Below are 14,229 nucleotides of genomic sequence, written 5' to 3' on the forward strand. Positions count from 1 at the left end.
ATCTGAAGGACCATCTTCTCCCTGTACGTTCCTGCCCAGGAATTAAGATCACAGGGAAAGGCCCTCTTGACTGTTCCACCAATCAAATAAGCTTTTCTGATGGGCACATGAGAGAGGGCCTTTTTGCTGTTAGCCCCCCGCTTAAGGAACAACCTCCCAGGGAGGTGCTCCTGGCCCCCTTCACTTTTAATGTTTACAAAGCAGTTGAAGACAGTTTCATTAGGACTGCATTTGATTAATTTAGGTATTATTTATAAGCAGTCCTAAGTGAGATTTTAAATTGTGGTATTTTATGCATTTTGTTTTAATTACATTGTAAGCTGCTTAAGGCAGTAATTGTGGCTAATGTTTTAAATACATAAATAAAACAAGGTCACACAGCAAGCTTCCATGGTAGAGTGAAGATTCAAACCTGGGTCTCCCAGGTCCTAGTTTAACCACTATACCAGGCTGGCTTATGGGTCCTGGTTCAGTCCCCAGCATCTCGTTAAAATGCTCAGGTAATAGGTGATGTGAAAGACCTCAATATGGAGGTCCTAGAGAGCTGCCGCTAGTCCTAATTCTTGTTTTGTGCGTCCCACAGAATTGAGAAAGTGGGATTGTCAGTTTACCTGAAATGTGATTTTAAAATTTAGTCCTAGATTAAAATGACAGGTAAAAACATCCCCCTACCAATTTCTAATCCCAATCTCAGGAAGTTACGAGGACAGTCTTGAAACAAAAGCTTAAAGAAGGTAGAAGTCTGTTAGAATATTTTAATGGCACAAAAACAGAATGCCTAGCTGACATAAGTACAGGTAAAGTTTAAAGTTAAAAATCATAAGTCCCTTCCAGTCAAAAGCACATCATCACGACAAATTTAAAATCAATACTTTTTGCTGATACTTGCAACATGTTCTAAGTCAAAGTGTTATGAAGAGAATATGCTTTGTCGAAGGCTTTCACGGTCAGAGTTCATTGGTTCTTGTAGGTTATCCGGGCTGTGTAACCGTGGTCTTGGAATTTTCTTTCCTGACGTTTCGCCAGCAACTGTGGCAGGCATCTTCAGAGTAGTAACACTGAAGGACAGTGTCTCTCAGTGTCAAGGGTGTAGGAAGAGTAATATATAGTCAGAAAGGGGTTGGGTTTGAGCTGAGTATTGTCCTGCAAAAGTAATGTGCTAATCATTGTCCTGTAAGTATCAAGATAATGTGCTAATGATGGTATGGTATGTTAATATGGAACCATTGTATCCTGAAGTGATCTGTTAATGTGTGTAATCCAAAGCTAATCTGCATGGCTATTGTTGAATGTTGTCTTTGTTAGTCTGGAGGTTTTTTAGAACAGGAAGCCAAGCCTTATTCATTCTTAAACTCTCCTCTCTTCTGTTAAAGTTGTGCTGATGTTTATGAATTTCAATGGCTTCTCTGTGCAATCTGACAAAATAGTTGGTAGAATTGTCCAGTCTTTCAGTGTCTTGGAATAAGACCCTGTGTCCTGTTTGTGTCAGTCCATGTTCAGCCACTGCTGATTTCTCAGGTTGGCCAAGTCTGCAGTATCTTTCATGTTCTTTTATCCTTGTTTGTATGCTGCGTTTTGTGGTCCCGATGTAAACTTCTCCACAGCTGCAAGGTATACGATATACTCCTGCAGAGGTGAGGGGGTCTCTTTTGCTGATCGTAGCATTTGTTGTATTTTCTTGGTGGGTTTAAACACTGTTTGTAGGTTATGTTTTTTCAAAAGTTTCTCTATCCTATCAGTGACTCCTTTAATAAATGGCAAGAATACCTTTCCTATGGGAGACTGTTTTTCCTGAGTTTTCTGATTTTTGTTTGGTTTAATGGCCCTTCTGATTTCATTCTTGGAATAGCCGTTTGCTAGCAGTGCGTGATTTAGATGATTAGTTTCTTCCTTGAGAAACTGTGGTTCACAGATCCATCTTGCACGGTCCATTAATGTTTTGATTATTCCTCTTTTCTGTCGGGGGTGGTGGTTGGAGTTTTTGTGTAAGTAGCGATCTGTGTGAGTTGGTTTCCGGTAGACCTTGTGACCTAACTGAAAGTTTGTTTTACGGATGACAAGGGTATCAAGAAATGGGAGTTTACCCTCAATTTCCTTTTCCATGGTAAACTGAATGTTTGGATGGATATTATTAAGATGGTTTAGAAAGTCCATTAATTTTTCTTCACCATGGCTCCAAATAGTAAATGTATCATCTACGAACCTGAACCAGACTGTAGGTTTGTAAGGTGCTGATTCTAATGCTGTCTTTTCAAAATATTCCATGTAAAAGTTTGCTATTACTGGACTGAGTGGACTTCCCATAGCTACTCCATCAATCTGTTCATAAAATTCTTGATCCCATAGGAAGTAACTTGTTGTCAAACAATGGTGAAATAAGGCTGTTATATCTTCTGGAAAAATCTGGTTAATCAATGAGATTGTGTCTTTATTGCAGGACAATACTCAGCTCAAACCCAACCCCTTTCTGACTATATATTACTCTTCCTACACCCTTGACACTGAGAGACACTGTCCTTCAGTGTTACTACTCTGAAGATGCCTGCCACAGTTGCTGGCGAAACGTCAGGAAAGAAAATTCCAAGACCACGGTTACACAGCCCGGATAACCTACAAGAACCAAAAATTATGCTTTCTTCAGTTTTTAAATGGCAATCAATACAACTGAGCCATAAGGGCATAAAAACTGCTGGCAACATAGTTGTTTTTTTAACTGAGTGTCCAGGATACAGGCATATGGTTCAAGTCTCTGAAAACACTGAAAAAACTGACAGAAATATTAAGATTGGCCAAAGAGAGCTACTTGGCTAAGGCTGCCAACAGGCCTGGAAAAAGAAATATCCTGAGGTTTCATATGTACATAAGAACATAAGAACATAAGAAAAGCCATGCTGGATCAGACCAAGGCTCATTAAGTCCAACAGCCTGCTCACACAGTGGCGAACCAGGTGCCTCTAGGAAGCCCACAAACAAGACAACTGCAGCAGCACTGTCCTGCCTGTGTTCCACAGCACCTAATGTAATAGGTGCATGCTCCCCGATCCTGAAGAGAATAGGTATGCATCATGACTAGTCCAAATGGCTTTTTGTGTCATGGAGATGACCTGGTAAATAACACCCATTAACCCCTATTAAAGGAACAGGACATTTTTTTCCAGGTCTGTTGACAAACCTGTACCTGGCAAGGTGTGCCTTTAGCAGCTCAGGCTTGTATGCCTGTTGAAACCCTCCACAGAAGGGTGTGACTTGGTATTGCTCTTCAATGAGGCCACTTGGTAATGCTCTTTTATGAGGCTGCTGAAAGAGATTGTTCAGAGCTTTGGGGTTGGGTATCATCAATATTCAGATTACACCTAGCTCTATATTTCATTATCAAAATCTCCAGACACTTCCATCTTGGTTCCAAACCAGTGCTTTGAGGCTGTGGTCAGGTGGCTAAAGCAGAACAAAATGAAGCAGAAACCAGACAAGAAAGAGATAACTGCTGGTTGAAAGGCTGGTGTTATAGAGGGATTGAATCCACTTGTCCTACATGGAGCAATGTTGGCTTTTTCAAAGCGGGTTAAGAGCTTGGGGGTGCTCAGGGACCCTGCCTTGCTGTTTGAAAAGCAGGTTGACTTGGTGACCGAGAGCGCCTTCGATCAGCTACATCTGATTCACCAACTCTCATTCATTAGACTCTGCAGATCTGACCACGCCGATCCATACTTCTATAACCTCACAGTTGGATTACTTCAACACGCTGTACGTGGGGCTGCCCCCAAAGACAACCCAGAAACTTGGAAAATCTACAAGAAGCACTGCAAGGCCTGCCTCCTTGTCAAGGCTTTAGAAGGAGTCTAAATTGGCAGGCATCTTTTAAGGGCGGGATTTGGGGTTTGTTATTTTAGTTTTGGTTTTGGTTTTAAACTGAAAATGTTTTTAACTATTTTTGTAAGACACCTTGAACCATGAGGAAAGGCAGGCTATAAATGTTTTAATAAATAAATTCCAGGTGCAAATCAAAGTGTTGGCTTTTGCATTAAAGTCCTAAATAAGGATATCTGAGTGACCATCTTGTCCAATATAAGCTTACTCAGACAGAGTTCATCAGTGACCCCCGTCCAGAACCCCTAGTCCAAGGGATTCTCGGGATGGGCAAGCAACACACAAAATTACAAAACCCTGGGGTATGAGTCCTCACACCTTAGTAGCTGCCACCAGCCCCTTTTCACTACCCAAACAGCCAGAAGCCAAGGATCAAGCTTCCAACCTTCCTGGGATTCAATTCCAGAAAGTCAGCAAAATCACTGGGTTTATAATCTATGGTGATAAATTTTCTATGATTTTTAACTTTAAGCTTAAACGTTTGCCTCTTCTTGTAAAACGGCTAGATATTCTCACCTCTGTGCCATTTTTTTTCAGGGTTCTACCCTCATTACTTCCCAGAAGTACTGGACTGAGAACTGAGTACTGAAATATTTTAGTTGCCATTTTGAAATCAGACCACGTGGTAAATTGGAAGCATCACTTTTCCAAACCTATGGAATCATAAAAATTGGCAAAGCATCTGACCAATACCTGGACTAAAAGAAGAAATGGGATAGGACAGGTCATCACGTCAGAAAGAAGACGAGTAACACAAACTAACAAATGGAAAAGAACTTACTGCATCAGAGACTGACTGCTGGCCAGCATGATGCAGAGGTTAGCGTGTTAGAAGAGACCCAGCTCTGAATCTCTATGCTGCTGTGGAAGCTCACAGGGTGGCCATGGGCCAATCATTTTTGATCAGCGTACCCTATCGTAAAGAGTTGCTGATGGAGAGGATAAAACTGAGGAGGGGAGAATGACGTTGTAAACCACTTTGTCTCCCAATTGGGGAGAAAAGTGGGGGTTTAAAATTATATATATATATATATATATAACGGAGGGCCACATGCAAATTCTCTTTGAGAAACTCCTGATAAGCTTCCAAAGAACTCCGCAGTTCCCAGAAACACAGTTTGAAAAACCCTAATCTATTTACTTAATTCACACATCAAACAGTGTTAGTTTAACTGGAAAAAAATACTTCCAAATAGCTTTTTTAAAAAGGAAACCTATCAAAAGAATTTAATAATGTACCCCATTTTAATATACGTAATTATAATTTGCATAAAAAAAAACTCAGGCCAGAACAGTCAAATCAAACTGAAAGAACAATCAGATAATATTCATCACTATATCAAATCATATTACATTAGTTTAATCAAGAGGCACTTGTTACCATCACAAAAGACAAATCTAACAGTAATCAAAAACACTATTATTCACCAGCCACAAGATCTCAACTATCTAATTACCCCTCTCAGTTTCTTCCTAATTTAGCAGAGTTCTCATTAAACAACCAGGGCAGTCGCTAGTTTTATCTGCTATTTGCTTCTTTCATCTGATCCATAAATAGCCATGAATATGCATTTATATATGACACCACTTAACAGCCATATTAAAGCATGTCTTAATTATTGGTAGGGATTCTCTGATATTTGTGTTTTGTTTTAAAACAACAAAAACCACAAATATCAAAGAGAATCCCTACCAATAATTAAGACATGCTTTAACATGGCTGTAAGGAATTTTAGGAGCCCCATGGCACAGAGTGTTAAGCTGCAGTACTGCAGTTAAAAGCTCTGCTCACGACCTGAGTTCGATCCCAACGGAAGTCAGTGTCAGGTAGCCAGCTCAAGGTTGACTCAGCCTTCCATCCTTCCGAGGTCGGTGAAATGAGTACCCAGCTTGCTGGGAGTAAAGGGAAGATGACTGGGGAAGGCACTGGCAAACCACCCCGTAAACAAAGTCTGCATTGGAAAAGTGGGGATGTGACGTCACCCCATTGGTCAGGAATTACCCAGTGCTTGCACAGGGGACCTTTACCTTTAAGGAATTTTAAAAGCTTGCCTTTCTCAAGATAAACCTCTGCTAGAGGATTATTATTCGCTACATTTGCTGCCTGCCCCAGTTCTCTGTATAGTTCTTTAAATCTACTGTTGCATAATTTTGTTTCACTCAGGCAGTTTATTTGCATCTAGATAATGAGAATAGTCTCTCTATATAGTCTGAGTCAGTCCAAGCATACCTTTTTAACAAATTAAAAATAAACATACACACTTCCCTCTTGCATCTTAGGAGTTATACTTTTATCCTGTGGACTACCTGCCTACAGATGTCCACTGCTGTCCATCTTTATGTGTCAGTATACTATTTGTGACCTAGCTGGAAGGTGGCAACCCCAGAGCAGCAAATCACAGAGATGCAACATGCAGCCTCTTCTCAGGGAGCTTCTACTGCAACTCTACACTGAGAGTGATTACATCCAGTCACATCTGATGCAGAGATGTGGCAAAATGATCCCCCCACCCCAGCTGTTTGGAAAGGGCAAGACAACAGCAGTTAGTCCAAGAAACAAACTGGAACCCTACCAGGAAAAAATACTGAATCTAGCTAAGTATTGTTTTTGTCATAAATAAATTAGCATGTTTACACGATATAGGGAGAGAAAAATGAAGACTCCCCTTTGGAAAGAAAAGTCAAGAAACTGACAAGTAATTGACTACAGTCTTCTTCTTTTCAGTAGAAGAGTTGGTTTTTATATACCGACTTTCTCTACCACTTAAGGAAGACTCAAGCCAGCTTACAATCACCTTCCCTTCCCCACAACAGACACCCTGTGAGGTAGGTGGGGCTGAGAGAGCTCTAAGAGAACTGTGACTAGCCCAAGGTCACCCAGCAGGCTTCATGTGTAGGAGTGGGGAAACCAATCCGGTTCACCAAATTAGTATCCACCACTCATGTGGAGGAGTGGGGAATCAAACCCGGTTCTCCAGATCAGAGTCCACAGCTCCAAACCACCGCTCTTAGCCACTACACCACGCTGGCTCTCAACAAGACTCAAGTTAATATTAGGACCATTTTACAAAGACACTATCTCTAATTTTATGTATATTAGTAACAAAGCCCCAATTTCAAGAGCAACAATAGCCAAGTTATAAATTTTAATTTTCTGCATACCATCTGGGCAGCCCAGAGTTTTTATTACCGTTTTGTTCCCTGTCATTTTGGCAGCTGACCCAAAGTCCACCAATTTGATGTGGCCAGTTCTATCAATCAGTATATTCTCCGGCTTAATATCTCTGTAAGTAGAAAGCAATCAATATAGCACGCTTAACCCATTCACAACCTCTTCTCTGCCCCATAACATCTTACAGAAATCAACTGGGAAACATTAAACTACTCTTACAATTAATAGTTACAGCACATCTTTTAAAAAATTATCAGCTTTAATTCAAATTTAATACTTCCTGCCTGCAAATACAAACCCTGCATAACACTTAACCATTGCTAATACTAACCAGGGTTTGCAACCAGAGGTTGAAGGTGGTTTGAATACTGGTTAATAGCAAACTCCAGCTAGCTATAGCTAAATGTGATGCTGATGAAAGTCAACCACAGTAAAAAAAAAGCAGTGGGATAAGAGTGGGGATGCATGCAACCCAATGGCCCAGTCTCATTCCATTAACCATGGTTAAGTAATCAAGAGCTTTAAGAGTGTGCCAAGCCTTTATCTAGATAATGCAATGTCAACTGGAAGTAGCCCACAGCAGAATCACTTTGATTATCTTTCTACGTATCGTGTTAATTTCAGAGTTCTGTGCTGGTGCCCTGGGAAATGTTTATTTTTATAATCAAGAGCTCTAAAAGCAATGAAGACAGCACAGCAACAGGTTATGCTGTTCATAGTTCTATCGGGCATGCTCAAACCCTTTGTGATACTTAAAGTGTGTCTTTGGGTTCCAGCCAAGATCTACAGAAATCCTAGAATTAAATTAAGGCAGCTGACTCCAAAAGTAGGTACAAGAGAATACCAATTGCTTTCCAAAACTGCTTGTGTCATCCAAAAATAAAAATAAGTTTCAATTTATCATTCCTGATCCCCAATTAAGCCTATCAGAGGAAAATGGAAGAGCTTACCGGTGAACATAGCCCATACTGTGGACGCTATGCACAGCTAGAACAAGTTCTGCCAGATAGAACTGAACACTGTTTTCATCAAGCTGTTCCTCATATCTGTTTAAGAGTGACAGTAGGTCTCCTCCAGGACAATATTCCATAACCTGCATACAATCAACACACACAAACACATCCCAAACTTTGTAGAAACTTCTGGACCATCAAAGGCATGAAGTAAGGAAACGGATAAGAACTAGAAGGAGTTCACAATATATTCAACATCACAGATGAGCAATTATGAAAACTAATGTACAGTCTATTCTATTCCTAGAATAGGAAATCGTGCAATGAAGGGACTTGCAAGTGTTTGTGGAAGAATGTATACTTTTGACTAACAATAGGGCTCAAGAACTGCCAGGTTTAATCAGCAAATGCACATATTTTTGCAATCCAGTAATTAAAGCTGAAGCAGGGGGTTGAGGACACATTGGCTGCATTCAGATGCAACTATAATGAAATTAAAATGTGCATGAATTTTGCTTGTACTGGTCTCAAGAGCTCTTCAATGTTTTTTCATCTCCGCCCTCTTTCCCTACTCCACACTCACTTAGCAGGCAATGTTCAAACCGGGCTACATCAATGCCAAATTTTATTCCAATGCAGAAATTTCCACTTCTGCATAACAAGGAGGCATAGCAGAAGTGCACAAGACCAAAAACCCACTCTCAATCATACATGTAGCAAGCAGGATGGTGGGAGGGAGGATATCTATACCAGCCTGAAGATACCTCACTTCTGTTTCAATTTTGTCATTTTTTTAAAAGGTTAACATTTAAAAACATTTAAACAAGAGTATGGCTGAAAAATACAAGTTCCTTCAAGCACTCTCTTGTTCTTAGACTCAAGTATATGCTGTTCTTTGTAATGGCTCTGAAGTGAATGCAACATAATCAGAATGCTGTTCAACAGCAGTCAACTACATACAGTAAAGGTGCAAAACTCCCACCTGTAATGGGCCTGCCAGGCTAAAAACTCACCAAATAAAGGTTCTTTTTGTCCTGAAACGCATAATGCAGTTGTGGGATCCAAGGGCTAGTACTCTGAGACAATATATTCCGCTCTTCCTCAAAGAAAGCTATCTAGGAGAAGCAAATATTAATCATCACTACATCCTTGGAAAAAAACAAAACGTGTGGTTTAGCATTTCAGGACTACAGCAGAGACAATTATGTGTAAAGTCAAAGAACTGGATCTCATTGGTGCTTTGCTTTAATGGAAGGCATTTCTGTAGAGGAAATGAACTTCCCTGCCTCCCCTCTCTCTACACAGCACACTAATCTCCCCAAAATGGTGCTCCAGGGGGAAGGGAGCATTTCCATGAACAGCACAAGGGGCACACTGGAGACATTTCCATAAACAATCAGAAGGAAAGTAGCTTTTAAAATAAAGATTTTAGCACTATAGCACTATGGTCAAGAGTATAAAATGGGAAGTCCCGGACTGAAATTTCATGTCAGACATGAACTTGCTAGGTGGCCTGAAGCAAACCTCTATTCTTCCAACCACAGTTCCCCAGCAGAAATGGAAAGATAACAAGACTGGCCTGACACGCACAACAAGATCAGGATACACTGTGATTTCCCCTGAGATTACATATTCTGATCAGGTAAACAATTCTCAGTGCTACTAAAAGCTTATGAGCAATTGGCAGGGTATAAACTGAAGAAGAGAACTTACTTGATCTTGTGCCAACAAAGTGTCCTTGCTCATCACCTTCATGGCATAGATGTCACCGACTGCCTTCTCTTTCACTACCTGCACTTCTGCAAAGTGACCACGTCCCACCAGACTCCTGATTTCAAAGTCCTTCACACTGGGCTGAAGTTCCCGGAACTCTGCTATTGAATCTGAATCTGCACAATGGAAATCATTTTATGTTAAGGAATAAAAAGGGTTGTGGCCTAGAATTTTATGTAAGCGACCTTAACCATCCCAGCCTATATTCTCTCCTCTAATTCACTGCTGCCAATTTGTTCACCTATTTTGTCATTCAGACATCTGGACCTCTCTCATAGCCCTAAATCAGCTTCCCATCACTTTCCATTAGGCCCTTGCTCTTACCTTTAAAGCTCTTTAATACCTCACTCCGCCATCCCCTTACCTTTCTGTTCTCATATGCCAATATATTCCTGATGTTGACTTTCATTCCTGGCGTTCCAGCAACCTGCCAGTGCAACCCTAAACAGAGTTACATGCTTCTAAGTCCACTGAAGTCAATGGACTTAGAAGCATTAGGATTGCACTAAGAGCCACCTTACTGTCATTAATGATACTATTACTTCTTCTGCCTGGAACCCTTCCAGAACCATTAAGCAGGATCTCATCTCTTACTACCTTCCTTCAAGTTCCAGTTCCAAAATTTTAGTCCCCGTCCCTAGCTGAAATAAAGCCAAGTGTAGATAAGCACATCTGTTCACACACATTCATTGTTATCCTGGCCCTACCTTTGCCCCACTCCTTTAAAAAAGTAAGATTGTTAGCTTCTCAGGGCTGGGACTCTGGCTTGCGTTACTCTGTATTAGATATACGGCTGTTGCTATATAGTACTAATATGAGGAATTTTTACTACAGTACAAAAGACACCTCAAAATGGGATGTAACAAGGATCTTCTGAGTTAAAGAGGTTGAGATATACCGGAGGAAATCATATCCACACAGCCTTCCTGACACATCTCAAGCCTAGCTGAACATATATGAATTCAGTGACAACAGTGATGAAGATCTACAGTCTTTAGCTTCTCTTTCTCTCCATCTCTTACTATTACTTCATCTTTGCACCCCACTTTCCTACTTTTTAAAAAACTTAAACAGCCCATTCCTGAGGACTGGGCTGAAAGTGTAGTGGAGGTGGCGGGGGCAGTTCCATCGGTGCCTGGGCACCACGGAACTGCACGGTGCTCCTCCGACACCACAGCCTCTCCAGGACCTTAATTCTGGAAGAGAAATGTGGTGCTGGCGTGGAGGGGAGCCTTTCCCTGTAGTCAGCTTCCTAAGCCCCTCCAGCCCGGGAACACCCCATCCAACGGTTTTTCTTGGCACAGCGTCTCTGTTTTCAATGGGGCTTTTTTCCCCATTTTAAATTTTTTGTTTTTTTAAAAGGTCTTTATCAGCCTTGCAGCGGCCGGGAAACCTCTTTGGAGGCATCTCAGCCACAGCGTCCCTGGCCGCTGCAAGGCTCAGGAATGAGCTGTGAACAAAAGAAAGGGGTGGTGGTGTGCCTGGAGCACCTCTGCTTTCAATTGGGCCACTAGTCAGTTTTGGGTCCTGACCCACTAGCTGAGGACCAACAGAATAGTGCACCAGTGGGCAAGCTTGATGCACTACAACATCATACTGAACTATCTGCTTTTGACTACTGTATTTGAATATTTTTCACTGTCCTCAACTAGCGAAACCATAAAGGCTAAAGTCACAGTACTGCAGTTTACATCATGCAGGCCCCTGCCTCCAACCAGAGCCCAGCTGCAGACAATACAGCCACCACCTTCAACACACACTCCTTTCAATCTGAAAACAACTCCAACAAATTGTAAGGAGGACAAGAAAACATGAACAGGATCAAGATGCACTCCTTCTACTACACTAATATTCTTTAGTACAAGCCCACCATAGAACAAATTTGCTCTTGTACTTTTTGAAATTCCAAAAAAAGAGAGAAAAACATACACTTTTTAATGAAGCTGCCCACATGCTTCGTTTTTAGAAGAGCGGGGTTGTTGCACTGTGCAAAAAGCACCATTAGGGAGTCCAGGATGCCTTCCCTGGAAAGTGGAGACATCTGCTGTTGTGCCACAGAAGGCAACTTCCCCTGGTAACAAAGGCAAGAACTGATGAGCTTCAGACAAAAACAGAAGGATAACATCCATATATAAATTACAGAAATTAATATTACTACAGAAGACAAGCAAAGCAATTCAGTATTTTCTTCTACTTTACAGAAAATCATACAAGGCACTGAACATTTTCTACTGTCAGCTCCAACTGCTGCCTCTCTAGTGGTTGTAATTAGGGACCTCCAGTCATTCAAAACCAGCTGCCCTGTCCTGTGTCTAGAAGAGGCAAAGACTCAAACAAGGAAAAAATGTCACCGCCACCTCCTTGCCTTCTCCAGTGAGGCCATTGGTACTAACAGAATATTATTCAGAAATCAAATACACCCTTGGGAAAAAGGAGGGATGTCTAATATACTGGCCAAGTTTGTGTAATATGTTGAAGTGACGGAACTTGGGGTCCCCTGAAAACATAACATTGAGTGTACATCAATCATTAGGCTATTATGCAGAGGAATGCCATACAGGATTTAACTGAAAGTCACTTGATTACCCCGGTTGGCAATTGGTTTTCCCAGATGGCACCATGAGAAAAAGAGCAGAAGTAATCAGAAGCCTCATGTCCCACTCTCCAAAATGACCCTCAGTGAATTCCCACGGTCACAGACATTACCCTATCCCTGCCTCTGGGAATGATAGTGCAGGGGAGAAGGCATAAGACACCATCCAGTGGCCTACATTTGTCCCTCTGACCACCAATTACTTAATTACAAGAGAAGTACAGAACTTTGAAATCACATTGCCATGAACATTTAGGCAAAAAGAGATATTCCTTCTATAACACAAAAGGATGTTAATGTGGAGCAAGTACATTTATACAGTCCAAAAGTGGGGGGGGGGGAGACTTTTACCTGAAAGAGCAAGTTAAGTCGAGAGGCACGACTGGCAACGGGCTCCATGACACCTGTTTCTGGACCATTACGCACACCGTATTTAAACTTCAGCATCTTTACAACTGACCTGCAAAGGAAGCTGTTTATTTTATACCTGTTGAAAAATTATTAACATCCAAAACAAGCTTTGAGAACTTTCATTTTTCTTTCAGTCCTACAGCTTTATGAAATATTTTTAAATGGCCGTGGGGGGGGGGCGCGCAACACACTATGGCTCAGAAGTAGAATGCACACAGAAAATCCTAAGTTAGGTTCCTAGCATTTCCAGTTTAGGAACTCCATAGGTCTTCCCCACCCGCTCTATTTCAGCCTTACAACAGCCCTGTCAGATACAGTAAGCTGATAGACAGTGACTGGCGCCCCGCCCAAGCAAACTGCATTGTCGGGTGAGGATTTGAACCAGGGTCTCCTTAGACCTGGGCTGTGGCTCAGTGGTAGAGCCTCTGCTTGGCATGTAGACGGTCCCAGGTTCAGTCCCCAGAATCACCAGGTAAGTAGGTGATTGGAAAGACCCCTGCCTGAGACCTTGAAGAGCCGCTGCCGGTCTGAGTAGACAAGACTGACTTGGATGGACCAAGGGTCTGATTCAGTAGAAGGCAGCTTCCTGTGACAGCACATTGGCCCCCGTTAATCATAATACTGGCAGTTAGCGCACATGAGAATATGCAGAGTGTCCTCACCGCAACCGTGCAAGCACTAGCTCCACCACCTATTTACCTATACGCTACTTAGGCCTCGCCCCGGTCTACTTAGGTGTCCTACCGACCACCCTGTGATATGCGAGAGAGGGCTTCAGCCACAAACACACACGACCCCAGCCATGAAGCCCCAGCCCCCTTTCCCACCCCTCACGCGACAAAACCTACCCACCACCTCAGAGCAGCGGCTTCCGCCTTCCCGCCGTCCGGTTTGAATAGGCGCAGCAAGCCGGTACGTCACCACTCCGCGAGGCCTCGCCCAGAGAGACCATGTGACCTACCGTTTCCACCAATCCGCTGACGCGGTGACGTCATAAAAGGAGGCTGGCGGCTCGCCTTTCTGGCTTCTCGGCGTCGGGTAGAATTAACGGCTTGGGGGAAGGGGCGTGGCCAAAACAGCCTAACCGCCGTAACGGACGTCGGTTTTACTGCTGTGTCATCTGTTGCTGCAGCGGGTTGACCGTGCGGGGTGACGGCAGTCCCTTCATCCCGGTTGCCGTGTAGCTTGGGGTTTAGTCCCGTAAGGACCTGCGAGAAAACATGAGCGTCACAAAACTTTTCCCACTCTCTAGGCTTTTTCCTACTGGCCAGGCTGTATGGATAGGGTTGCCAACCTCCAGGTACTCAGTACAGGAGCGAAGTGTATACAAAGGGCAAAAAACGTCATAAGCTACCAAAGTGACATAACATTTCAGCTATACGCACTATGTATACTATTAAGCTAAAACACACAAGCTAAGACGAACGACGTGACTGTACAAGGTGGGAAAGAGTGTCAAA

The 14,229-nt window shown here is 42.4% G+C and overlaps 1 protein-coding gene across 1 annotated transcript in view; it reads right to left on the reverse strand.

Annotated features, from left to right (window-relative positions):
• The window catches only part of CIT (citron rho-interacting serine/threonine kinase), a 114,245-nt gene extending 101,433 nt beyond the window's left edge, over positions 1-12,812 (reverse strand). Inside the window, exons 1-6 of the mRNA XM_056858944.1 lie at positions 12,710-12,812; positions 11,695-11,836; positions 9,702-9,881; positions 9,006-9,103; positions 7,990-8,132; positions 7,058-7,151 (exon numbers count right to left, since the gene is read on the reverse strand). Coding sequence (XP_056714922.1) covers positions 7,058-7,151; positions 7,990-8,132; positions 9,006-9,103; positions 9,702-9,881; positions 11,695-11,836; positions 12,710-12,805 — 753 coding nt within the window. The 5' untranslated portion in view covers positions 12,806-12,812. The remainder of the gene's footprint in view (positions 1-7,057; positions 7,152-7,989; positions 8,133-9,005; positions 9,104-9,701; positions 9,882-11,694; positions 11,837-12,709) is intronic.
• Between the last annotated feature and the right edge of the window lie 1,417 nt (positions 12,813-14,229).

The sequence above is a fragment of the Euleptes europaea genome, chromosome 13, assembly GCF_029931775.1.
Source record: "Euleptes europaea isolate rEulEur1 chromosome 13, rEulEur1.hap1, whole genome shotgun sequence".
Lineage (NCBI taxonomy): Eukaryota > Metazoa > Chordata > Lepidosauria > Squamata > Sphaerodactylidae > Euleptes > Euleptes europaea.